Source organism: Mirounga angustirostris, unplaced genomic scaffold, assembly GCF_029215605.1.
Source record: "Mirounga angustirostris isolate CCGP_5_RB_7025 unplaced genomic scaffold, mMirAng1.0.hap1 SCAF_9, whole genome shotgun sequence".
NCBI lineage: Eukaryota > Metazoa > Chordata > Mammalia > Carnivora > Phocidae > Mirounga > Mirounga angustirostris.
The window spans coordinates 54,335,970-54,362,589 of NW_026991717.1; the positions used below are offsets into that span (position 1 = coordinate 54,335,970).

Genomic DNA, 26,620 nt, shown 5'->3' on the forward strand with positions numbered 1-26,620 from the left:
GAGGTAGAGTCCTAGGAAGGATTAGACTATTTGTAGTGTGTTGTTATAACCCCTTGGCCCTTTGGGAAATTTTTCATGGGTGTCTCCTCATTAACTGGACTTTTCCATTGTGCCTTTATTATTGTCATAAATGCTGAGGTCTTGCCTGAAATTTGGCCTAGTTCCCAGATGGCACAGCAGTGTGAACATGGTCTAATTTTTAGTCCTAATAAACAAAGCAACTCGTATACACTATGTTGTCCAAAGATACTCTTGTGGTTCAGGAATTGGGCCTGAGCAAGCCAGCTCCATATCAACTCAAAGAAATGTTCACTCTGGTTGTCTAGGAACTCTAAAGCCCTAGAGTGAGATGGGCCAATAGGCCCAAGCTGGGGATCTGCTTCCCCACAGATGGCAGATCTACAAGGAAGAGGCACAGAAGAGCTCTGGCAAAGCAGAAATAGGCAAACAAATCATTAGGGATGCCCTATGAAAGTCCCACTGAAATACAACCTTTGATTTTTTTTTTTCTCTTTTATATGGCTTCCTTTTGTTTTATATCTTAGCTCCCTGGAGAAAGCATATACTAGTTCTCTCTCTCTCTCAACCTGTATAATTTTAAGAGTATTTTTACTTTTCCAGATGTCACAAAAGAAAAGTTAACATTTTTTTTGGACCTAGTTAGAACACTTTATATGTTGTATGCATCTAAACACCCTGGAGGAAAAAAAATTAAATTAATCTCAGAGGGAAATTTAATTTGTCCCCCTGGTAATTGTCCAAAATTAGTTCTTTGTAGACAAATTACTATTCTTAGGCCATTTACTAGTTCTAGAACAGTCTTGCAGAAGCTGGAAAACTAAACTAAGTTCTGAAGATAGAAAAGAAAATGAGGTTTATGTTACTGCCAGGCAGATTTGCTCTGGGGGGAGACTGAGGCTGAAAGCTTGCCTACCCACTGTCTGTGTTTCTGAGGTCTAGATGGAAAATGAAACTCCCTAGACAAGCCCGATTATGCTTTCCCTAGATTGAAGGCACTGAAAGTCACTGCTTTAGCTGATTGAATTAATGTGCATCTTTCACGGTCCTTTGGTTTAGAAAGGGAATTTTCTTTACCAGAGAACGTTCTAGGAGGGTCAGTGGATTTATTAATCAAGAGGGAGTCCAGATATTCCTTGTTTCTGGCTCATTTCCCAGGAAACACATACCATTTGGGAGAACACATGACTCTACAAAACAGCTTTTATGGGCAGCCCTGTAACCGCTCTAAGCCTCAATTTCTTCATTTGCAAAGTGGTGCTGAAGTAGCAACAGCTCATTAGATTTTCTGAAGATTATGTGAGATGATGTATGCACAGTGCTCAGCACAGTGCTTGGCCTATGCAGGGAGACCATACATGTTAGCAGGTGTCATTGTATGACACAGCAACACCATTACACACAAAGTCATACTTTCTTCATTTCACATCCAAGTCTTGGTAACACGTGGGTCATATTCATTTTCTTTGATTGTAACAATATTTAGTCTGGCAATTTTCAAACTTTTTTTGAGCATGTTCCCTACTTATAAAAAGAAAACCTTCCTGTGTCTTTTGATAGATGAATGTATAAAGAAGATGTGATGTATATATATGATGAAATACTACTCCACCATTAAAAAGGAATGAAATTTTGCCATTTGTGACCTAGAGGGTATTATGTTAAGTGAAATAAGTCAAAGAAAGACCACTTATATGTGGAATCTAAAAAAACAAAACAAATGAACAGACAAAAAGACAGAATCAGACTCCTAAATGCAGAGAACAAACTGGTGGCTGCCAGATGGAGGGTGGTGGGAGGATGGGCGAAATAGGTAAAGAAAATTAGGAGGTACAAACTTTCACTTATAAAATAAGTTGCAGAGATAAAAAGTAAAGCATATAGGGAATATAGCTAATAAGATTGTCATAACGTTGTATGGTGACTACAATTACCATGGTGAGCCTTGAGTAATGTATAGAATTGTCAACTCACTATGTCCTATACCTGAGATTAATTTAACATTGTATTTCAACTATACTTTAATAAAAAAATAAATCCAAATATGTTTCCCAGATTAAATACCTAGCAAGGAAAAAAGAAAACATTCCCAATATACATATATTTACTTTATGTATTTGTATGTATGTAGTTATATATGTATATAAATGTAAGAATGTATACATATATAGCATGTATGTATGTGTGTGTATACATAGTCAAGAAAGTCTGTGCATTAAACATTAGTAACCTCAAGGTGCTCCTGTTCTATTGCTCACTGTTTTCTAAATAGCACTGATCTTTAACTGTGTGATCAGTTTATAAGTTTGTTTGTTCCTGCCTCTCTCCCCACAACAAAAGTACAAACTTGCTCTAGGAGGGTAGAGACTTTGTCTATTCACATCTGTAGTCCTGGCTCAATGACAGTGCCTGTCACATGAAATGCCCTTAGTTGTATGAATGGATGAATGTTAGGGGAAATGTGCCCTCTCCTCTTTACCTCCCCACAAATGCTTTTGTTCACGTTGTGGAGCCCAGGCTCAGGAAAACCTTAGGAAGATGGTGATGGTGGTAACGACGATGTTTATTGATGGCTCTCTGTAAAGCCTCTTCTGTGGCTCCACCCTCACTCAGCAGTGTTCATAAAGGAGCACTATCATCTTGCCATGCCTCCCAGCCCTGAATGCTGTACATTCCTCACTGGGCACCATTTCACTAATACTGAGGAGTTGAGGTTCTGCTTGGTGTCGGTGAGGTGCCAGACACCCAATCTCCAGGCTCATTTGTCCCATACATGAATTCTTCTGGGACCTTTGCACAAACATGGCTGTTTCACTTATTTCCTGAGTGGTGCAAATGCCTTTAGCCCACTTCCTTTTTTTTTTTTTTAATGCAAGTGTTCTGTGGATACCGTCTCTTTTTGGGTTTTATTTTATGGTTTAGAGATAATTTCTCTTTAAGAATCAGGACTATTATGATCCTGGAGTCCCGGGATCGAGTCCCGCATCAGGCTCCCTGCTCGGCAGGGGTCTGCTTCTCCCTTTGACCCTCCTCCCTCTCATTCTCTCTCTCTCAAATAAATAAATAAAATCTTAAAAAAAAAAAAGAATCAGGACTATTTCTCTTTCTAAAATCCATGTTGTACCATATATGTGTCTCCTCTAATGGCAAGAATATTAGGCTCTTTCCCTCTCAAGCTCCTGACAGTTACTTTTTGTAGCTGTTATGACATAAAAATGTTTCATCAAATGTGGGAGGGAAGATCTTCTGAGTGTGGAAACTGTGGTACTCATTGCGAAAGCTCCTGGGGTTTGGCCTGTGGGATCACAGACGCAGGCAATGTCCCCAGACAACCACCAGATGCATTTAGACTTGGCCTTCTATGACTCATTCTTTAAGGCAAATACAGAGATAAAATACACTACTGTACAAAAATGTAAACTGATCTTGTATGTATTATTAATGTTCTTATCTGGTATTTGGTTGATTGGGAGTAAAAGAAAAATTAACTGAAATTGACTTAGACAATAAAATAAATGAACAAATCATATAACTGAGAAGTCCAGAAATAGGGCTAGCCTCAGGAGAGGCTTGGTCTAGTTTCTTTCTCTGCATTTCCTGGCCCTGAATCTTCAGTGTAGAATTTATTTTTGGCAGCCTCCCCACCCATGGTCCCAAGATGCTGTCAGTGATCCCTAGGGCTACTTGCTTCCAGGTTGGAATCCAGTAGGAAAGAGAAAGCCAGCATCTCCAGCAAATTCCCAGAATTGACATGGGTCATGTGCTAATCCCTGAACTCAACATTGTAATTAGGAAGATGGGCCATGTAGTTGGCTTAAACTAATCTGGGTCTGACACTGGAGTTATAGATGAGAATTGAATTCATCCAGACCACAAGACTAAGTCATTTGGAGCTCTCTTAGCTGAGGGGAAGGGGAAGATAGTCAAATGTCTGTTACACCTAGCATTAAAATAAGATGGATTTGTAGCACTAAGTTTGGTTTTTGATATTTATTTTTTATAGTTGATGTGCCTTACACTCTCTAAATATTACGCGTAGTTTCCATTTCTGGTTGTGTCCATCAGTGTTTCTGGCTTTCTGCCTTTTGGGCAAGTGGTGACTCTTTCTGATCAATGAGTTGTGAGCATTTGGGTTGAAGCATTAACTTGTATGCATGAAACAGAGCATTCTCTTTCCCTTTGGAACTGCAATTGGAAGTATCTGAGATGGTGGCTGGTCCATTGTGAGTAACTATGGTGAACAGAGTCTTCCTGCTGGCTCATGCTGAGTAAGTAGCATGAGCAAGAAATAAACCTTTATTATTTTAAGCCATGAAGACTCTGGAGTTGTTTGTTACTGTGGAATACCCAGTTTATTCTGCCTAGTACATTGAATTTCCTAAACTTTCTATTTGGATGATTTGGGGATTGCTTAGAAAAATCTTATTTTGTCTAATTCTTTCAACATAAAACAACTCAAAAATGCTTTCACATCTATGATCTCATTTTATCTCCACAGTAGTCCTATAAATATGTACGTGAAAAGTACTATTAGCTTTGTGTTTCCAGTGGAAGAATTTAGATAACTCCCTAAATGCTCTGTTTACTAACTTAGCAGTGTTTGTTATTTTCTATTTGCTTTGTTTTCTTAGCAATACGATTACACAATAGAATCTCATTATAAAAAATAATGCCTCCCATTTTGCTAATATTTAGTTTGATGTTCCACCTTTGAAGAATTTATCATTTTCACTTTATTCTTTCCCTGTACCAAATAGTTAATGTTAAAATGTAAAGGACTTTGGCCACTGCTGCTTCTGTTGGAAAGCTAAAGGAGTGGTTATCTGTACTATTTACTTGCATTGAACTTTGTCAAGGACCAAGAGAATCACTCTTGAGGGGGATTGAAAGAGAACATAAGAAACTGTAATCATACATCAGGCAATAGATAACCACAGTTCCTACAGAGAGGGTTGACTCAAGAGGAAAATGCAGATATACGGTATTATTTTCCTCGGTAAGAAAGTGGCAGCAGGCCAAAAATTCAGAGCGGAGGACAGAGCAAGAGCTGATTGATCTGAAAGCAGAAGAAAGAACTGCTTTGCCCTGAATTGGGAAAGTACACTGCTGAAAAGCAGAGTACCTGGGTTCAAATCCTGGTTCTACCACTTATCAGCTGTATAATCTTGCTTAAATTACTTAATCTCTCCAAACCTGGGATTCCTCTTCTATGAGGGATGAGGATAATAGTACCTATTTCATAAGGATATTGTGAGGCTAAAATGAGCTGTGAACTGTAAAGCTCTTAGAACAGTACACATGGGAAGAGCTTGATATATATCAGCTGCCATTGTATTATTATTATTATTATTATTATTATTATTATTCATTGTCAACATTTCTGTCACCCCCTGTTCCAAGCCACCCATCATCTCTCACCTGGACTAATTAAAAAACCTTCTCATTGGTGTTCTCTCATCTATTCTTATGTCATTTCCAACTTGTTCTCCACCCTGTAGCTAGGCTAATCTTCTAAAGTTAGAATCTCATCAAGTTGCTTCTTTGCTTGTAACTTTTCAGTTATTTCCTCTCCACTTAGAATTTTAGTCTTTATGATAAAGTCCCAAATTCTTAGTATGGATTCCAAGGAACTACTCTCTCTAGCCTTAGTTTGTACTGACCTCTGTAGTACACCCTCATGGCCCCTTTTGTAGACCCCTAATTGAGCCATCTTCTGCCCACCTCAGGGCCTTGGTATTAATATATTTTATTTTATTTTTTTATAAAGATTTTATTTATTTGACAGAGACACAGAGAAGGAACACAAGCAGGGGGAGTGGGAGAGGGAGAAGCAGGCTTCCTGTGGGGCTCGATCCCAGGACCCTGGGATCATGACCTGAGCTGAAGGCAGACGCTTAACGACTGAGCCACCCAGGTGCCCCGGTATTAATATATTTTAGAGGAGCAATGCTTTTTTTCCTCATCCTGATGTTGTCTTCCTGGTGGAGGGATCTCTATTGGGGTGACACTTCTCTTTCCACCCCTTTACTTACTTTGTAGTGGAGTTATTTATTTGATGTGTCAGTCTTAGAGGAGTATCTGGGCCTCACCAGCTCAGCTCTGCCATCTTCCTCTTGGAAGCAAGCTCCCTGTAGGGAACGGGTATTCTCTGATACTCCTCTACTCCTTTCCCATGACATGGGAAGCCTCGCTGCTCTGGAATTGCCCACGACTGTGTGGTTAAGTCTACCTCATCATGGGGTCAGTTAACTGGTCCACCTGGCTAACAAACTAAAGCCATGACTTCCAGCCTGGCTTCTTTCAGCACTAAAGATGCTGTTTGGATTCTCCAGATGTACTCCCCTCTCCTTGTTCCCCTCTTCTTCCTTCTCCCCTTCCTCATTTCTTCTGAATTGGGATGTCTCTAGTGGTCCATGGTGGAAAAGTCATGCTAAGAGGATAGAGGTGAAGATCTTCTGTGCTGTATTATGGAATGAACTGTACTAAAATTTGACTGTAAGCCAATAGGCTGGTTCAGTGAAATGACTGAATATTTAAGGTCTTACCTACACTCATATCCTTGGATAAGGCAGTGGAAATAGAAACACTTTTTCCTTTTGATTGAAAAAGGTAAATGGGTCCACAGACACTCCAGGAGGGGGAGCCCTCGTTCTTTGTTCCCAGGCATGGCTATGAGGGTTTGCATCATCTGTGACTAAGTCACAACAGAGCCAAAAGAACGTCACGATCATTGCTATATGTCAAGTTAAACAAATAGGAGAAAATCATCACAGACCCCTTTGGCATTATCACTTTGTCCTGCACAATTGGCTTTTCACCTGCGTGGGATTTCAGTTTTGTAGGAGAATTTCTTTATAATTCCTGTCATGGTTTTGAGCTTCCCAGCAGATGTTCCATCTGTCCTTTTACAAGATACAGGCTTAACCTCATTTTAGTTTCAACTTAGAAGAAAATATAAAACAGAAATAAGATTTTTTTTTTAGTTAACTGCTTTTTCTCCTTAGCTTTCCTCCTCCTATTTTCTCCATGTTCCTTCCTTAGAAATATGTTTCATGATTGACAGTTCTCACAGCCTCCCTTCCAACCCAGACCAAGAGTAGATAGCTCACTGTAAAATACTCATCATCAGCTTACAGAACAGTTTTCAGTACATGACTATGTATCAGACCAACTAAGCTGGGAACTCTTTGCTTGGCACCTCTCTTATTCTCCCATAGCTTGTTGTTGCAGAGCTAGACACACTGATTCCTGATAAATGTTAAAAATGGTTATTTAAGGGGCACCTGGGTGGCTCAGTCAGTTAAGTGACCGACTCTTGATTTTGGCTCAGGTCATGATCTCAGGGTTGTGAGATGGAGCCCTGTGTCAGGCTCTGCACTGGGCATGGAGTCTGCTGGAGATTCCTCCTCTCCCTCTTCCTCTACACCTCCCCCAACCCCCAACCACAACCACTCATGCTTTCTCTCTCTCTCTCTCTCTCTCTCTCAAAAAAAGGGCTATTTTAACAGGTGCCCATATTTTCTTTAATAACAGTAATAGTGATTACTGGAAGTGTTCACTTAAAATAAGTCACCAACTAACCTCAGTTTTAAAATATGAGTGGGTGGAAAATCTCTGGGCATATTGCTTTAGAATTTCAGCAAGACTTATCACCCCAAATTTTGCTATCTTTGTAGAGAAGATGGAGTTAAGCCTCATGGGCGTATAGTTACATGCATTTATAAATGGTTAAATAAAGCTGAATATGTTTTATATAAACAACTGAAAAAGATGTTAACAGTCTCTGGAGAGGTCTCTAGTAGTTTGCCATTGTTTTTTAATTTTAATTTTTTGAAGTGAACATAACCTTAAGATTTTATTGTCTTCATAATATAACAAAATATGAAGCTTAGAACTGGATCACTTGGCAGTTTCTCTTTTTATTTCCTATCAGTTCAAAATGCTCATGCCCATGGGGATGGGGGAGGGGTAGAGGGAGAGAGAGAATCTTAAGCAGGCTCCATGCCCAGTATGGAGCCCCACATGGGGGCTCAGTCTCACAACCCTGAGATCATGACCTGAGCCAAAATCAAGAGTCAGATGCTCAACTGACTGAGTCACTCAGGCGACCCTGCTTGCATCTCTTAATAGCCACCATTCCCTTAGATCTGTAGTTGCGGTCAACATATTCAAGCCTCAGCACAATCTTTGTAGTTTTAGCCTTTTGCTAGAAAATCAGCTCAGTCTGTTCACCATAGCCACTCTGCTTCCTGTCATAACATTGCTTTCCCTGGACATAAAGAGAATCTGCCTTTCTCAAATGTGTCACTTTGTGGGGTTGGTGCTTACTACACTCCTTGCAGGAAGCCCAGTGGTTTTAGAAATGTTCACCATGTTTGCGAGAGCACCATCAGCACAGAAACCTATCTTTTTTAATTAAAAATATTTTTTGGGGGGGCGCCTGGGTGGCTTAGTCGTTAAGCGTCTGCCTTCGGCTCAGGTCATGATCCCAGGGTCCTGGGATGGAGCTCCGCATCGGGCTCCCTGCTCCGCGGGAAGCCTGTTTAACCCTCTCCCACTCCCCCTGCTTGTGTTCCCTCTCTCGCTGTGTCTCTCTCTGTCAAATAAATAAATAAAATCTTTAAAAAATATATATTTTTTGGTCTTTATTCATGTCCTTTGAAATGTATTAGTCTATAGCTTTGGAAGAATGTATAAAAGCCACATGTTTGAAAATTTTTGATGGCAGAAAAATTTAGTTAAAGATGGTATATTCAAAATTAATTTTTTTCATTAGATTGGTATAATAGGGAAAGATCTTGTACATCAGTATTTTAAAAAAATCAACTATAAATGTTTAGGAAGGGGAGACCTGATTTCATAGTGATTTATGAAGAAATGATCTAGAGATTTTAGTTCATCCAAACTCAATCAACAGAGATACAATTGCTAAAATGCTGATGAAATTTTAAGGTATGTTAATACAATAGTCCAGAACACACAACATCAAAGTCTCTACTGTACTTGGGCTGGTTGAATCAGATCTGCAATATGTGTTTGGTTCTGTGCAGCATGTTTTAAGAGAGATGCAGAGAGGTTGGGATAATCTAGAAGCAACTGATCAGGAAGAGATGTCTATTAAATAAGTCATGGAGTGGCTGAGGGGTTTGAGAAGGCCTGAATCAGAGTAGAGAAGATTTTGGGAAGTCCTGTGAGTGGTCTTCAAATATTTGAAGGTTTCCAACATATAAAGGGCTTAGACATTGTGTAGGTGATCATGGAGATGGAATTTGGCACATGGTAAAAAGTTACAGGGAGGCAGATTTGGGTTTCTCATAATAGACCTTTCTAGCAGTTCCAAATCTGAAATAGAAATAGGCTGCTTTGTGCGGTGGTCAGTTTTCCATCACAGACTTTCAAAGACAGGCCTAGGATCCCTTTGTCAGAGTTATCTAAAGGGTGGGAAGGTGGACCAGATAATCCCTGAAGTTTCTTCCAACCGCACGGGCCCCAGCATAAACTCAGTGTCTGCATACAGTAGGTGCTCAAGCAATATTTGCCAAATGAATGAATGCATAAGAGTAAAATATCTCAGGGGCAGGTATTGTACTTGATACATTTTTAAATCATGGATGATTTTATGGCACTGGCCAGTGATTTCACCTATATCAGGAGAGTGTCATCTTGGGAAACATAAAGACCTTGGGCCAAGAAAACTTAAAATTTTCTAGATAATTGGTTAATCGGTCTTGTTCTGGCATAATTAATGTTTAGCCTTGTAAGTTTTAGAGCTGTCTGATAATGAGCAATGCCTTGCCCCAATCTAACATGATGCTATTTCTTTTTCAGGATAATCGTATCCACACATCCAAGTACAACATTCTTACCTTCTTGCCAATTAATTTATTTGAACAGTTCCAGAGAGTGGCAAATGCCTATTTCCTTTTCCTTCTGATTTTACAGGTAATGTTTAGGTTGTATTTCTTCATCATCTGTTTGTTAAAAGTATTCATATAATTTGAAAAAGTAAGCTAATTCACTCAGCTAAATGTTCACGATTAGGTAAAGCCATTCTTATCAGATTTCGAATGTTATTTTTGCTGTTTCTTTTCACAAATGTGGGAGGGTTAGGAATGGGTAAAAACTAGTGCATTCATCATTTTAAACACTGAGGTCATTTTAGAATGCAGCTATGTACTTTATTTGAACCAAACCAAATCCTAATAATTACTGTCCATAGCCTCCCTCCTTTCTTTATCTCCTTCTCGAGTTCACAGTGTGGGTGTGCCAGAGTTGAGGCAGTCTAGCTGAGCAGTAGTTAGTGGAACATAATTGGGCAAATTTCATTTGCTTTTAAGAACAGTGGCATCTCTTATATATGTAATAAATGGTGTATGCTATATCTTATTTCATTGTAGAGTGACTATTTTTTACAGTTTTTGGTGGTTAATTGGTAGTTAATAAACTTCCTTTTTTCTCCCATCTGACTAAAATATGAGCTTAGATGAAATTTCAGCTTTTACTGATATTTTAGGAAATAAAATGCATAAATCAAAGAATATACATAAACAGTTCATGAGAGCTGGTTATTTACCTAGTATTTATTTTAGAGTAATTTAATCAGACCAAAGTGGTACATTCAAAATGTGCAGGGCTCTGTGTTAATTTTAGAAGGTAAAAAGATGGGTTAGATATGCACAGTCCAGATTAATAGCTTTGAATACTATTTTTATTTAATTGAATATTTGTGTTAAGAATCTTTTGGTTGTATCAGAAACCTAAATTTGTTTAGGCAAAAAGGAAATATATTTAGGAATATATCTCATTTCATGTATGACTGGATTCATGGGCAAACTATTTCATTAGGATATGGCTTCTCTTTCGTTCATGTTGGCCTTACTCAGCCAGGTCCTCTTTACCTGGTGGCCCCTGAAAGCTCTAGACCTTTATTCTCCTGGCTTCAACCCCAACATTGAAAAGAAAGAGAGAAGGAGAGAGAAAGAGAATGAATCTTTTTTTTTTTTTTTTTTTTGGTTGTTAAAACCAATCTTGCAATTAGCTCTCACCGGACCATGCTGAGTTACATCACTATCCATAAACTAACCATGGTGGCTCAAGAATTTGTAGCAACAGTTGTCTTGACCTAGATCGCATGCCAAAATGTGGAGCCAGAATAGAATGAGTCTGCCAACATTGTATGTACTGACAGTAGAAGGGGTGAGATAGTTTCCTAAGGTATACTTGAAAAGAAATGGGTGCTGAACAGGCACAACAAAACAAAACAACAGAAATCCCACAGTTAATGTATACCTTACAATTTATTGAAAAGACTTTGGAATCCAAGATTTCTTACCCCCCCCCCATGAATTTGCTTTTGGTTTCATTATATAACTCTTTATGTCATTCCAGAATTTTGAGCTCATTTCTCTGATGGCTTTCTGTGTATAGTCAAAAGGCTCTTGCTCACAGAATTTTGTATCTGGAAGGAGCCTTTGGGATGGTTTAGTCCAGTCTCCTTTCTTCTGTTGATCAAGAAATGAAATCCAGAAAGGTTAAGTAATGTGTAAAGCTTTTACCATGAGTCAATGATAGAACTAGGACTAGAATCTAGCTTTTTTGCCACTCAGGCCAATGTTTTTATTGGTACCTCAGAGGATTTTGAATTTTTTTCTTAATGTTATATGGAAGCTATTTTATAAGATTGATTTAGTTTAGAGCTGTTTTTGTTGGGGCTTGATTTCCATACTGACCGTATCCACCCCACTCTTTCCTACCTGATGGCTCTGAAGCAGCTCCATATCTAACCCCATTTGAAAACCACCTTTCTCAATGTGGTTTTGATTTGAATTTCCCTGATGGCTAATGATGATGAACATTTTTTCATGTGTCTGTTAGCCATTTGTATGTCTTCTCTGGAGAAATGTCTGTTCATGTCTTCTGCCCATTTTTTGACTTGATTATTTGTTTTTTGGCTGTTGAGTTTGAGAAGTTCTTTATAGATCTTGGAAATCAGCGTTTTGTTTGTAGTGTCATTTGCAAATATCTTCTCCCTTTCTGTGGGTTGCCTCTTTGTTTTGTTGACTATTTCCTTTGCTGTGCAGAAGACTTTTATCTTGATGAAGTCCCAAAAGTTCATTTTTGCTTTTGCTTCACTAGCCTTTGGAGATGTATCTTGAAAGAAGTTGCTGTGGCTGATGTCGAAGAGGTTACTACCTATGTTCTCCTCTAGAATTTTGATGGATTCCTGTCTCACATTGAGGTCTTACATTTTGAGTTTATCTTTGTGTATGGTGTTAGAGAATGGTCGAGTGTCATTCTTCTGCATGTGGCTGTCCAATTTTCCCAGCACCATTTATTGAAGAGACTGTCTTTTTTCCATTACATATTTCTTCCTGCTTTGTCGAAGATTATTTGACCATAGAGTTGAGGGTCCATATCTGGGCTCTCTATTCTGTTCCATTGGTCTATATGTCTGTTTTTGTTCCAGTACCATGCTGTCTTGGTGATCACTGCTTTGTAATAAAGCTTGAAATCAGGCAACGTAATGCCCCCAGCTTTTTCTTTTTCAACATTTCCTTGGCAATTCGGGGTCTTTTCTGATTCCATACAAATTTTAGAATTGTTTGTTCCAGCACTTTGAAAAATGTCATTGGAATTTTGATCGGGATGGCACTGAAGGTATAGATTGCTCTGGGTAGCATAGACATTTTAAAAATGTTTATTCTTCTGATCCATGAGCATGGGATGTTTTTCCACCTTTCTGTGTCTTCTTCAATTTCTTTCATGACTGTTCTGTAGTTCTTAGAGTATAGATCCTTTATGTCTTTGGTTAGGTTTATTCTGAGGTATCTTGTTTTTTGGTGCTTTGTAAATGGAATCGTTTCTCTAATTTCTCTTTCTACAGTTGCATTGTTAGTGTATAAGAAAGCAAATGAGGGCACCTGGGTGGCTCAGTCGTTAAGCGTCTGCCTTCGGCTCAGGTCATGATCCTGGGGTCCTGGGATCGAGTCCCACATCGGGCTCCCTGCTCTGCAGGAAGCCTGCCTCTCCCACTCCCCCTGCTTGTGTTCCTGCTCTAGCTATCTCTCTCTCTGTCAAATAAATAAATAAAATCTTAAAAAAAAAAAAAAGCAAATGATTTCTGTGCATTGATTTTGTATCTTGCCACATTACTGAATTACTGTATGAGTTCTAGTAATTTGTGGGTGGAGTCTTCTGGATTTTCCACATAAAGTATCATGTCATCTGCAAAGAGAGAGAGTTTGACTTCTTCTTTGCCAATTTGAATACCTTTTTTTCTTTTTGTTGCCTGATTGCTGTTACTAGGACTTCTTTTTTTTTAATTTAATTTTATTATATTATGTTAGTCACCATTCATTACATCATTAGTTTTTGATGTAGTGTTCCGTGATTCATTGTTGGCGTGTAACACCCAGTGCTCCATTCAGTATGTGCCCTCCTTAATACCCATCACCAGGCTAACCCATCCCCCACCCTCCTCCCCTCTAAAACTCTCAGTTTGTTTCTCAGAGTCCATAGACTCTCATGGTTCGTCTCCCCCTCCGATTTCCCGCCCTTCATTTTTCCCTTCCTACTATCTTTTTTTTTTTTTTTTAACATATAATGCATTATTTGTTTCAGAGGTACAGGTCTGTGATTCATCAGTCTTACACAATTCACAGCGCTTACCATAGCACATAACCTCCCCAGTGTCTATCACCCAGCCCCCTGTCCTTCCCACCCCCGACCACTCCAGCAACCATCAGTTTGTTTCCTGAGATTAAGAGTCTCTTATGATTTTTCTCGCTCTCTGGTTTCATCTTGTTTCATTTTTTCCTCCCTTCCCCTGTGATCCTCTGTCTTGTTTCTCAAATTCCTCATATCAGTGAGATCATATGATAATTGTCTTTCTCTGATTGACTTATTTCACTTAGCATAATACCCTCTAGTTCCATCCACGTCGTTGCAAATGGCAGGATTTCATTTTTTTGATGGCTGCATAATATTCCATTGTGTGTGTGTGTGTATGTATGTATCACATCTTCTTTATCCATTCATCTGTCGATGGACATCTTGGCTCTTTCCATAGTTTGGCTATTGTGGACATTGCTGCTATAAACATTGGGTGCACGTACCCCTTTGGATCACTACATTTGTATCTTTGGGGTAAATACCCAGGAGTGCAATTCCTGGGTCGTAGGGTAGCTCTATTTTCAACTTTTTGAGGAACCTCCATACTGTTTTCCAGAGTGGCTGCACCAGCTTGCATTCCCACCAACAGTGTAGGAGGGTTCCCCTTTCTCCGCATCCCCGCCAACATCTGTCGTTTCCTGACTTGTTAATTTTAGCCATTCTGACTGGTGTGAGGTGGTATCTCATTGAGGTTTTGATTTGGATTTCCCTGATGCCGAGTGATGTTGAGCACTTTTTCATGTGTCTGTTGGCCGTTTGGATGTCTTCTTAGGAAAAATGTGTGTTCATATCTTCTGCCCATTTCTTGATTGGATCATTTGTTCTTTGGGTGTTGAGTTTGAGAAGTTCTTTATAGATTTTGGATACTAGCCCTTTATCTGACATGTCATTTGCCAATATCTTCTCCCATTCCATTGGTTGTCTTTTGGTTTTGTTGACGGTTTGCTGTGCAAAAGCTTTTTATCTTGATGAAGTCCCAATAGTTCATTTTTGCCCTTGCTTCCCTTGCCTTTGGAGATGTTTCTAGGAAGAAGTTGCTGTGGCTGAGGTCGAAGAGGTTGCTGCCTGTGTTCTCCTTTAGGATTTTGATGGACTCCTTTCTCACATTGAGGTCTTTCATCCATTTTGAGTCTATTTTCGTGTGTGGTGTAAGGAAATAGTCCAGTTTCATTCTTCTGCATGTGGCTATCCAATTTTCCCAACACCATTTGTTGAAGAGACTTTTTTCCATTGGACGTTCTTTTCTGCTTTGTCAAAGGTTAGTTGACCATAGAGTTGAGGGTCCATTTCTGGGCTCTCTATTCTGTTCCATTGATCTATGTGTCTGTTTTTGTGCCAGTACCATACTGTCTTGATGATGACAGCTTTGTAATAGAGCTGGAAGTCCGGAATTGTGATGCCGCTAGCTTTGCTTTTCTTTTTCAACATTCCTCTGGCTACTCGGGGTCTTTTCTGGTTCCACACACATTTTAGGATTATTTGTTCCATTTCTTTGAAAAAAGTTGATGGTATTTTGATAGGGATTGCATTAAATGTGTAGGTTGCTCTAGGAAGTATTGACATTTTCAAAATATTTGTTCTTCCAATCCATGAGCATGGAACGTTTTTCCATTTCTTTGTGTCTTCCTCAATTTCTTTCATGAGTATTCTATAGTTTTCTAAGCACAGATTCTTTGCCTCTTTGGTTAGATTTATTCCTAGGTACTTATGGTTTTGGGTGCAATTGTAAATGGGATCGAATCCTTAATTTCTCTTTCTTCTGTCTTATTGTTGGTGTATAAGAAAGCCACTGATTTCTGTGCATTGATTTCTGTATGCACTGAATTGCTGTATGAGTTCAAGTAATTTGGGGGTGGCGTCTTTTGGATTTTCCACATAAAGTATCATGTCATCTGCGAAGAGAGAGAGTTTGACTTCCTCTTTGCCAGTTTGAATACCTTTTATTTCTTTTTGTTGTCTGATTGCTGTTGCTAGGACTTCTAGTACTGTGTTGAACAATAGTGGCGAGAGTGGGCATCCTTGACGTGTTCCTGATCTTAAGGGAAAGGCTCTCATCTTTTCCCCATTGAGGGTGATATTCGCTGTGGGTTTTTCATAGATGGATTTTATGAACTTGAGGAATGTTCCCTCTATCCCTATACTCTGAAGAGTTTTAATCATGAAAGGATGCTGTATTTTGTCAAATGCTTTTTCTGCATCAATTGAGAAGACCATATGGTTCTCCTCTTTCCTCTTATTAATGTGTTCTATCACATTGATTGATTTGCAAATGTTGAACCACACTTGCATCCCGGAGATAAATCCCACTTGGTTGTGGTGCATGATCCTTTTAATGTATTGTTGGATCCTATTAGCTAGGATTTTTTTGAGGGTTTTGGAATCCATATTCATCAGGGATATTGGTCTGAAATTCTCCTTTTTGATGGGTCTTTGCCTGGTTTGGGGATTAAGGTAATGCTGGCCTCATAGAATGAGTCTGGAAGCTTTCCTTCTGTTTCTGTTTTTGGAAACAGCTTCAGGAGAATAGGTATTATGTCTTCTTTGAATGTTTGGTAGCATTCCCCAGGGAATCCACATTGAGATACCACCTTACACCAGTTAGAATGGCAAGAAAATTGACAAGGCAAGAAACAACAAATGTTGGAGAGGTTGTAGAGAAAGGTTGTTACACTACTGGTGGGAATGCAAGTTAGTACAGGCACTTTGCAAAACAGTGTGGAGGTGCCTCAAAAAATTAAAAATAGAGCTACCCTATGACCCAGCAATTGCACTACTGGGTATTTACCCCAAAGACACAGATGTAGTGAAAAGAAGGGCCATATGCACCCCAATGTTCACAGCAGCAATGTCCGCAATAGCCAAACTGTGGAAAGAGCCGAGATGCCCTTCAACAGATGAATGGATAAAGAAGATGTGGTCCATATATACAATGGAATATTACTCAGCCATCAGAAAGGATAAATACCTAACTTTTACATCAACCTGGATGGGACTGGAGGAGATTATGCTCAGTGAAATAAGTCAAGCAGAGAAAGTCAATTATCATATGGTTTCACTTATTTGTGGAACATAAGGAATAGCATGGAGGACATTAGGAGAAGGAAGGGAAAATGAAGGGGGGAATCAGAGGGGGGAGATGAACCATGAGAGACTATGGACTCTGAGAAACAAACTGAGGGTTTTAGAGGGGCGGGGGGTTTGGGGGGATGGGTTATCTCGGTGATGGGTATTAGGGAGGGCATGTACTGCAGGGAGCACTGGGTGTTATATGCAAACAATGAATTATGGAACACTACATCAAAAACTAATGATGTAATGTATGGTGATTAACATAACATAATAAAATAAAATAAAAAAACACACACGCCCACACAAAAAAAACCCCAATAAAACATAAAAAAAAAGAAAACCACCTTTCTAAGAGAATCCTCTCAACTGTCATTATGTCTCTCTCATGTGGGTGGTTTTGGAGGCAAATATATCTAGGTTCAAATTTTAGCAGTGTATGTTCTTGACCCAGTAGAGTGACCTTTCAGTTACTTATTTACAAAATGGGAAAACGATAACCTAGGGCTGCAGCATTTCCTGACTCCAGGGCACTATTCACAATGTATTCTATGTTGTGCACTGGGGGTGTTATTTACGTGGAATACAAATCCTATGGGTGTGTGCAAGACAACTCTGGTACAGAATCTAACTCAATGAACTTTCTGAGGGTCAAATGACATAATATATGGGAAGTACTTGGCACAGTATTTGGTGCAAAGTAGATGCTCAAAGAATCTCTTTTGGAATTGGTGAGAAGTTAGTAAAATTGTTAAAAGTTGAGATGAGAAGCAGAGAAAAGGCAAGTGACATGTATCATTCTGGGGAAAGATTATCTGAAAGATTTCAAGAAGCTTACTTCTCAAGTTGGTATAAAATTTTTTTGTGTGTGTCAAATAGCCTGAAAATTGGTTCAGTGATACTTCTGTGTGTCTTATAAGTGAATGCAAATAATTATTGAAAGTTATTCTGCATTTGTACCAATAACTGAATATAATTCCATTACTTTCTGTGAGTGGTATATAATGACAAAATTTGGAAGACGTATTTCCTAACTTAAAAGACTTAAACTATGTGAAATGTTTGTTTTAGCTGATTCCAGAAATCTCCTCCTTGACCTGGTTTACCACCATTGTGCCTTTGGTCTTGGTGATAACTATGACAGCTGTCAAAGATGCCACAGATGACTATGTGAGTATTTGCTTTTGAGCATTTTTGAGGTTTTGATTTCAATTGTGACCTCTCAAAAATAAAAAATTGGGGGGGGCGCCTGGGTGGCTCAGTCGGTTGAGTGACTGCCTTCGGCTCAGGTCATGATCCTGGAGTCCCAGGATCGAGTCCCGCATCGGGCTCCCTGCTCGGCGGGGAGTCTGCTTCTCCCTCTGACCCTCCCCCCTCTCATGTGCTCTCTCTCTCTCTCATTAAAAAAAAATAATAATAAAAAATAAAAAAAATAAAAAATTGGGATCCATTTGGAATTTTTGAATGGAGCTCTTTTGGTCAGTATTATATAAAACTCTTTTGCTATTTGTTTAGTGACTAATACAGATGTCATAGAACCAGAGCCTGTTTATGTTAAAGGCAAGAGGGCTTGAATAATTAGACTTACTCCTTCATTTTATGGATGAGGAAACCAAAGTCTCTAAAGAACTAGTGATTTGCTAATGATCATACAACCAATTAGTGGTAAGAGCAGAATTAGAACACAAATTTGCTTCTACCCAGGGAAGTATTATTTATCCTATATCCTATGTGTTTCTCTAAGTTTTGGGAATTGGTAGATGTTAGGTACTCTCACATTCTATGCTCATTATACCAGGAGTTGCAAAATCAAATCACTTCAAAAGTCAGGCAACTAATGTAAATAAGTGAAGTATAAAACAATAGAGAATTTTGAAGTCTGCATAAACCAAGGGAGGTCATTAAAATGCAAAGATTTAAAACACAGTCTTGCACAAACCAAACATGCTAAATTTATTTTTTTAAAAATTATTTATTTATTTATTTGAGAGAATGACTGAGAGACAGAGAGAAGGAGCAGACGGAGGGGCAGAGGGCGAGGGAGACGCATACTCCCCACCGAGCAGGGAGCCAGACTGTGGGGCTCCATTCTGGGATTCCAGGATCATGGCCTGAGCCGAAGGCAGACGCTTCATGGACTGAGCCATATTCTCACCCTGAGTGATTGCATGTGCCCTAGCCTCAATAATTGTCTATATGCCAGTGACTTATATATTTATATTCCTAACCTAAGCTTCTTCTGTGAACTCATATTTCCTGTTGTCTGTTTTTAACTTATCTATGTCTTTAAAGTGGGTGTCTTGTAGATAGCATATAACTAGGTAATGATTTTTTTATACAATCTGAAAATCTCTTAATTGGAATGTTTAACCCATTTACATTTAATATGAATATCATTATGATTAGATTTAAACCTATCATCTTGTTACTGCTTTCTGTATGCCTCATTGGTTCATTGTTCCATTTTTCTTCTTTTAGACTGAGTATATTTGTGATTCCTTCTTTATTATTGGCTTTGTAGGCATATATACAGTGGTTGTTCTAGGGTTTAACTTATAGTCTACCTGAGTTGGTTTGGCTTTGGAACACTGGCCTTTATTCACACCCCTCTGTGCTAAGCTATATGGGGAATGCAAAAAAACCCACAAAAAACAAAAAAACAAAACCCCACAAAAAATAAAAAGCAACACAGAACCTGAAGTTAAAAAAAGCTTAAAATCCAGCAAGGGAAAATGAGACATGTACACGAATAACAATAATATGACATAAAAAAGTTAGGAATCATCATAAAAAAACAAAGCACCTTGGTTCTTTGTGGGAGGAAGATGCCCTTCAAAGGCTAGTTGGTAGTGGAGGTGGAGTGTGAATTAGGGATTAGGGAAGACTTCATGGAGGATGTGGGAACCCAGCCCTACTGAGAGTGGTTGAGTATGGGTAAGTGAGATGGGGAGATTTGTGCTTATCAAGTTGGTTCATATGATCCTTCCTCATAGTTGTTTTATGTATAATTTTTAAAAAATTTTATTGTGTTATGTTAATAACCATACATTACATCATTAGTTTTTGATGTAGTGTTCCATGATTCATTGTTTGCGTGTAACACTCAGTGCTCCATTCAGTACGTGCCCTCCTTAATACCCATCAGGCTAACCCATCCCCCCATCCCCCTCCCCTCTAGAACCCTCAGTTTGTTTCTCAGAGTCCATAGTCTCATGGTTCGTCTCCCCATCTGATTTGCCCCCCTTCATTTTACCATTCCTACTATCTTCTTTTTTTTTTTTAACATGTAATGTATTTGTTTCAGAGGTACAGGTCTGTGATTCAACAGTCTTACACACTTCACAGCACTCACCATAGCACATACCCTCCCCAATGTCTATCCCCCAGCCACCCCATCCCTCCCACCCCCCACCACTCCAGCAACCCTCAGTTTGTTTCCTGAGATTAAGAGTTCCTCATATCAGTGAGATCATATGATATATGTCTTTCTCTGATTGACTTATTTCACTCAGCATAATACCCTCCAGTTGCATCCATGTCATTGTAAATGGCAAGATTTCATTCCTTTTGATGGCTACATAATATTCCATTGTATGTATATACACCACATCTTCTTTATCCATTCATCTGTCAATGGACATCTTGGCTCTTTCCATAGTTTGGCTGTTGTGGACATTGCTGCTATAAACATTGGGGTGCACGTACCCCTTTGGATCTTATGTATAATTTTTTGATAAATCAACAGTTTGATGTGACTCATTTGAAAATTGTCCATGTATATAATGTGTTTGTCTTCATATATCATGTTTCTATAGGATACATAAGATATGACTCTCTTCATTTTTAATGAAGTGCCTCATGTATTTCATGGTTCATATTGTGACTATAACCTTTGAGGCAGGATTTTTTTTCTTTTTTGAGGCATGATTTTTAACCAACACACAGGACCTGTTCATACTAATGAACATGTCACTTAAAAGTGGTCAGCTTGGAATTTATTCATTCCTGTGAGATTGCCATTGTTCACAGTACTTTGGAGCTCCTCATATAGAGTTGCCTTCATGGTCAGTGTACAAGGTACAGAAGAAAGCCAATCTTGTAATTTTGTGTTCACCCAGCTTTGGAAACAAATGCCATTTCCCAGCCCCTAAAAACATATTTACCCTACCTGCTTTATTTTCTTTTTAAAGATTTTATTTATTTGACAGAGAGAGAGTACAAGCAGGAGGAGCGGCAGGCAGAGAGAGAGGGAGAAGCAGGCTCCCTGCTGAGCAGGGAGCCTGATGTGGGGCTCCATCCCAGGACCCTGGGATCATGACCCGAGCTGAAGGCAGACGCTTAACCATCTGAGCCACCCAGGCACTCTACCCTACCTGCTTTCTAGGAGAAGCTTTTGTATATTTCCAAACATAAGACATCCCTTCATGTCTTTCCTAAGGGTAAATAGCTCCATCTTCAAAGAATAAGAGGATATTCCAAAGAATGCTCCAAGTAATTCTAGGAGAAGAAATTTTAACAATGATTTCCATAATGACAACTTTGGAGTAAATGTGTGTCTTTTCCACAATATCTGATCTTTCAGGGAAATAGTACTTATTTAGATGCTTGAGTTTCTACATATTGGCTTTAAATGTCTTATTTGTTATAGTCACAATTCATAGTAGAGTAAAATGGTAGACTAGAAAGAACATGGGCTTTGAAGAGAGACACCTTACCCTACTATGTTCTAACAGTATGATATGAGTGAAACCACTTCTCTGAACCCTTCCTTGTCTGTATCATGTGGCTAATGACACCCCAACTGTTGGAAGGACAAAATGAGATGCTATGTGTAAAGCACTTTGCACAGAGCCTGTCTGGTATACAATCAATGCTAGTCCTCTGCTCCCTTCCTGTCCTGGATAGTTCTTCTCTAAGCCTTCATATCTGTTTCTAAAGTAGAAATTGTCAAGAAGAGTCAGCCTGGGCATGAGACTACCATTTCCACTCCTACCAGATTCTGTTCCAATACCAGCACTTCTTGGCAAAGCCTGAGCTGAAGTGAAAGTGGTTTATTTTGAGGCCCAGAGAATAAACTGCTCAGCTTTCAGGGAGTGAACTGATAGGTCCTTTTCTGTGATTCCCAGCCAGTCCGTTTAGGGGATTATTTTCTGGTTAGATACAGATGTGACTAAATACTAAGTCTCCTTTTTGTCTCTACTGCAGTTAATTCTTGAATATGCTTTTATTTTTGTGATAATGTGTATGGGTTCAATAACCAGATATATTTATCAGTCAGGGTCTTGGCAGGAAAGTGATGTCACCCTGAAATGAGTAAGGTTGAAGAAAGATTAATAATGAATGCACTATTTACAAAAGGGCAAAAGAAAAGTTGTCAAAGAAAAGCACATAGTTTAGTAACACAGATGGCCATACTACTTCTCTGTCTGAAGGGACAAAGGGAGGAAGCAGTTACCTGTATCTGACTTCTGCTCATGACAGCTGGGCCTGCCTTCAAGCTAACTTAGCTTGAATGGGAAAATAGCCCATTTCTGTCTCCTCTGGCTACTCTGATCTTCTGCCACAACCAACTACTGGCCAAAGCAAACCAGGAGCCAGAGGGTAAGGACCTTATAGGTCAGCTTCCCATAACAAGGGTAGAGTGGAGAAGATGGGATGTGGATATAGAGGAGCAAACACAAAATATCCAACACCCTCATCAAAGCTATACTCAGACAAAATAATTTTTCTATTCTATTGGGAAGGAGAAGTTTGCATGCCAATGATGGGCTGACTTAATTTAGTCCTCTACTGATACTATAAATGTTTTCATGTTAGCAAATGTTAGGTATCGTATTTTACCTGATAAATATCCTTTAACTTATACCTGGCAGTCAGGGTAATTGCATGCACTGGGCATAGCATAATAGAGAGATTGGAATAGATTTGGGAAGGATATTAAAAAAGAAAAGGACTGGTTGAAGCATCTTATATATTGTGATATTGATATTTTGAATTTTTTAAATGGAAAAGCACTAATTTTGATGATAGTCTTATCTGAATGGCTGTTAATTTATGAGTTTAGTATAGTGCTCATAGTACTTGGATTCTTCTAAGCAGTATAAGATGTTTACATTACTGGAATATACAATAAGAAATAGTATCACTTGGGCATAAAAAAACAAATCCATACCAAATGTGGTTTAGTATTGTATTTTGAGTTTTGTTTTAAATGCTCAGTGTTTCATAAGATTACTGTTAACAATTAGAATTTCTGGAGAATAAAAATACATGTTATTACAAGTAATTTCTTGGCTTCAAAGAAATCCATACAAAAGAATGACTGATGTTCCAATGAAGTATTGAGGACATATGTGAGAGAAATGGAAGCCTCCTTTCCTTGTTGAAGATCTCAAAATATAGTTTTCTCTGGAACTGTGTGGCCAAGTAAAGAGCATATTGTCTTCTTAGAAGCACCTAAAAATGTGTGGGAATTAGAAGAGCATGTGGCTCAACTTGTTCCATTGGTAACACCCAGAGAAGGGTTAGGGAGAAGGATATTGATTCAGATTTAGAACACATGGAGGTGGGTTCAAGGTAAGCATAAACTTAAATTAGTAATTTTGGATTGATGGTGATATTGTCCAAACAGATGAACTCAAAGTATTTTTAGTGTTCCTATTTGTGCTGACAAAGTATGATTTAATATGTTTTTTTTTCCCACAAACATTTTGACTTTCAGTTTCGCCATAAGAGTGATAATCAAGTGAATAATCGGCTATCTGAAGTGCTCATCGACAGCAAGTAAGAAATAAATTCTTTGGGTTATTTTTGAGATTTCTGGGACCACAAAACAGGTCTTGGAAGTTGGTGGCTTTCTCTTTTAATTAAGTATATGTTACTTTTCCCTTTCAATTTATTAAAAACTACAACGAAAGTCCATTTCTTCTTCATGGTTTTTCTAAATGTTCAACCAGTGCTGTGCTGCCCATTCAACTTCAAATCCCTATGGAGTTTGTTCTGTGGAACACGGACACGCTGTTATCACTTCATTTTTAGGTCTAATATTGCTTAAAATTGGCACCTATGCTATGTCTTGTATGTAGTCAATGTTTCATAAATGTTTAATTATTCAATTAGTTAATTTCTGGGAAATATTGCTAGACAGACTTTAACACATTACTGTATCAAGTGATAGTGATAAGAACCTTGCATTTACTTGATAGTTGAATTTAGAATGGATTATCCACCATAACACAGATTTTCATTGCTTTTAAGTTGATAAATATTTATGGGAATGATTCTTGAATTTAAAATGCTTTAAAACATGTATTTATACACTAATAACAGCAGAAACACCTCCAGAAAACTTAGCAAAAATATATTTCAAACCTTCATTCCATTGTTTCTTACTCTTTGTCCTTTTCTGCTAATAATAACATGTGACAAAGTAAACTTACAATACATTCTGGCAGTCAATCACATTTGCCGATGATTTTGAATCATTTGGATACTGTGAAGAATAGAACTTTTAAAGGGAATATCATAAAATGAATATCATAAAATGAATTAATAAAATGAATATCATAAAATGAAATTCCAGGAAATGATAAAGATATTAAGAGGGACTAGGTGTAATCTAGACAGTAATTGGTAGGATTGAAGTAATTAATCTCTTTCCATAACTCAAATGTTGACTGATCACTAATAGCATAATGAATACATACAGTTTTTCTGTATTTGCTTGTTTTAGAAAATAGTGTTAAATGCACAATGAAGGAAAATGATCATACTTTAAAACTATAATGGTAAAGACAGAGCTCTGAAAGTGTGATTCCAGTGTGACACGGATAAGCCATAAAGATGCCTGGAACCATGTGGTTCATTTCCAATGTTAGCAGGTTTTTTTTTTTTTTTTTTTTTTTTTTTTTTTTTTTTTTAATTTTTTTATTCTTATGTTAATCCCCTTACATTACAACATTAGTTTTAGATGAAGTGTTCCATGATTCATTGTTTGTGCATAACACCCAGTGCTCCATGCAGAATGTGCCCTCCTACATACCCACCACCAGGCCAACCCATCCTCCCACCCCCCTCCCCTCTAGAACCCTGTTTGTTTTTCAGAGTCCATCGTCTCTCATGGTTCGTCTACCCCTCCGATTTCCCCCGCTTCATTCTTCCCCTCCCGCTACCTTCTTCTTCTTCTTCTTTTTTTTTTTTCTTAACATATATTGCATTATTTGTTTCAGAGGTACAGATCTGAGATTCAACAGTCTTGCACAATTCACAGCGCTTACCAGAGCACATACACTCCCCAGTGTCTATCACCCAGTCCCCCCATCCCTCCCACCCCACCCCCCACTCCAACAACACTCAGTTTGTTTCCTGCGATTAAGAATTCCTCATATCAGTGAGATCATATGATACATGTCTTTCTCTGTTTGACTTATTTCACTCAACATAATACCCTCCAGTTCCATCCACGTCGTTGCAAATGGCAAGATCTCATTCCTTTTGATGGCTGCATAATATTCCATTGAATATATATACCACATCTTCTTTATCCATTCATCTGTCGATGGACATCTTGGCTCTTTCCACAGTTTGGCTATTGTGGACATTGCCAATGTTAGCAGGTTTTTAATCGTTGCCACTATAGTGTGGTGTTTAAAAGCATGGATTTTGCACTCAGAGGGACTTTAAGTATGAGTTTAGTCTTTTTTTTTTTTAAGATTTTATTTATTTATTTGAGAGAGAGAGAATGAGAGAGAGCACATGAGAGAGGGGAGGGTCAGAGGGAGAAGCAGACTCCCTGCCGAGCAGGGAGCCCGATGCGGGACTCGATCCAGGGACTCCAGGATCATGACCTGAGCTGAAGGCAGTCGCTTAACCAACTGAGCCACCCAGGTGCCCAGTATGAGTTTAGTCTTGATCCCAAATAATTCTGTGGTCTGGAGCAAGTTCTTAAGAGGTGGTGAAACTTTGTAAGCTAATGTGGTGTGTTGCTTTGAGCTGTACTGTTGCATATCTGGACTTTTTCAAGTCTTGCAGTTCTGACTGTGTATTAGATCTGCCATGAATATGATATGACTAATTCCTCAAGGAACATTTGATAATAAATCTTATTCCTCTGAAGTATCATCTCATATAAAGTACGTTTAAAATATGTACAATTACATAATGAGTTTGAAATAACGGCCCTAGCATATCTTTTAATTTCCCTCAAATTTCCAGTTAAATATTTTTTTCATTATGTTCAGTTAGCCAACATATAGTACGTCATAAGTTTTTGTTGTAGTGTTCAACAATTCATTAGTTGCAGATAACACCCAGTGCTCATCGCAACACATGCTCTCCTTAATACCCATCACCCGGTCACCCATCCCCCCACCCCCTCCATTCTGTAACCTCAGTTTGTTTCCCGGAGTCCAGAGTCTCTCATGGTTTGTCTCCCTCTCTGATTTCTTCCCATTCAGTTTTCTCTCCCTTCCCCTGTTTATCAGTTAAATCTTGTGGCAATACCTGGGCAGTGATAGATATTGGGGCCTCTACTTGGAGGCCAAGGGATTAATCCAGGAACTTACACACTGAGAAACTTGATGATTGTATGCCTCCCACACATGCTAGCTATCATTATCATTATTGCTAGAAGCAGTATTAGTGTTACTTTCTCGTGGTTTCATTTAGCTTTCCATTGATTCCTTATGAAGTAGCATCTCTTTGTAATTCAATATGGTGTGATGTTTTGATATGTATTGTTGCTGATCCTATAAAGTTGAAGGGAGAAGCACATATCATTGAGTATGCAGCATTCTTTAGGATTCAGTAAGAAATCAGGCAAGACTTTCCATTTATAAGATTGCCCATTGCTGTGAGCTCCTCTAGG

General features: G+C 38.6%; 1 protein-coding gene across 1 annotated transcript in view; it reads left to right on the forward strand.

The window, feature by feature from the left end:
- ATP8B4 (ATPase phospholipid transporting 8B4 (putative)) overlaps positions 1-26,620 on the forward strand; it is a 266,629-nt gene that overhangs the window by 64,377 nt on the left and 175,632 nt on the right. The window contains exons 4-6 of the mRNA XM_064570495.1: positions 9,847-9,960; positions 17,827-17,925; positions 23,477-23,538. Coding sequence (XP_064426565.1) covers positions 9,847-9,960; positions 17,827-17,925; positions 23,477-23,538 — 275 coding nt within the window. The remainder of the gene's footprint in view (positions 1-9,846; positions 9,961-17,826; positions 17,926-23,476; positions 23,539-26,620) is intronic.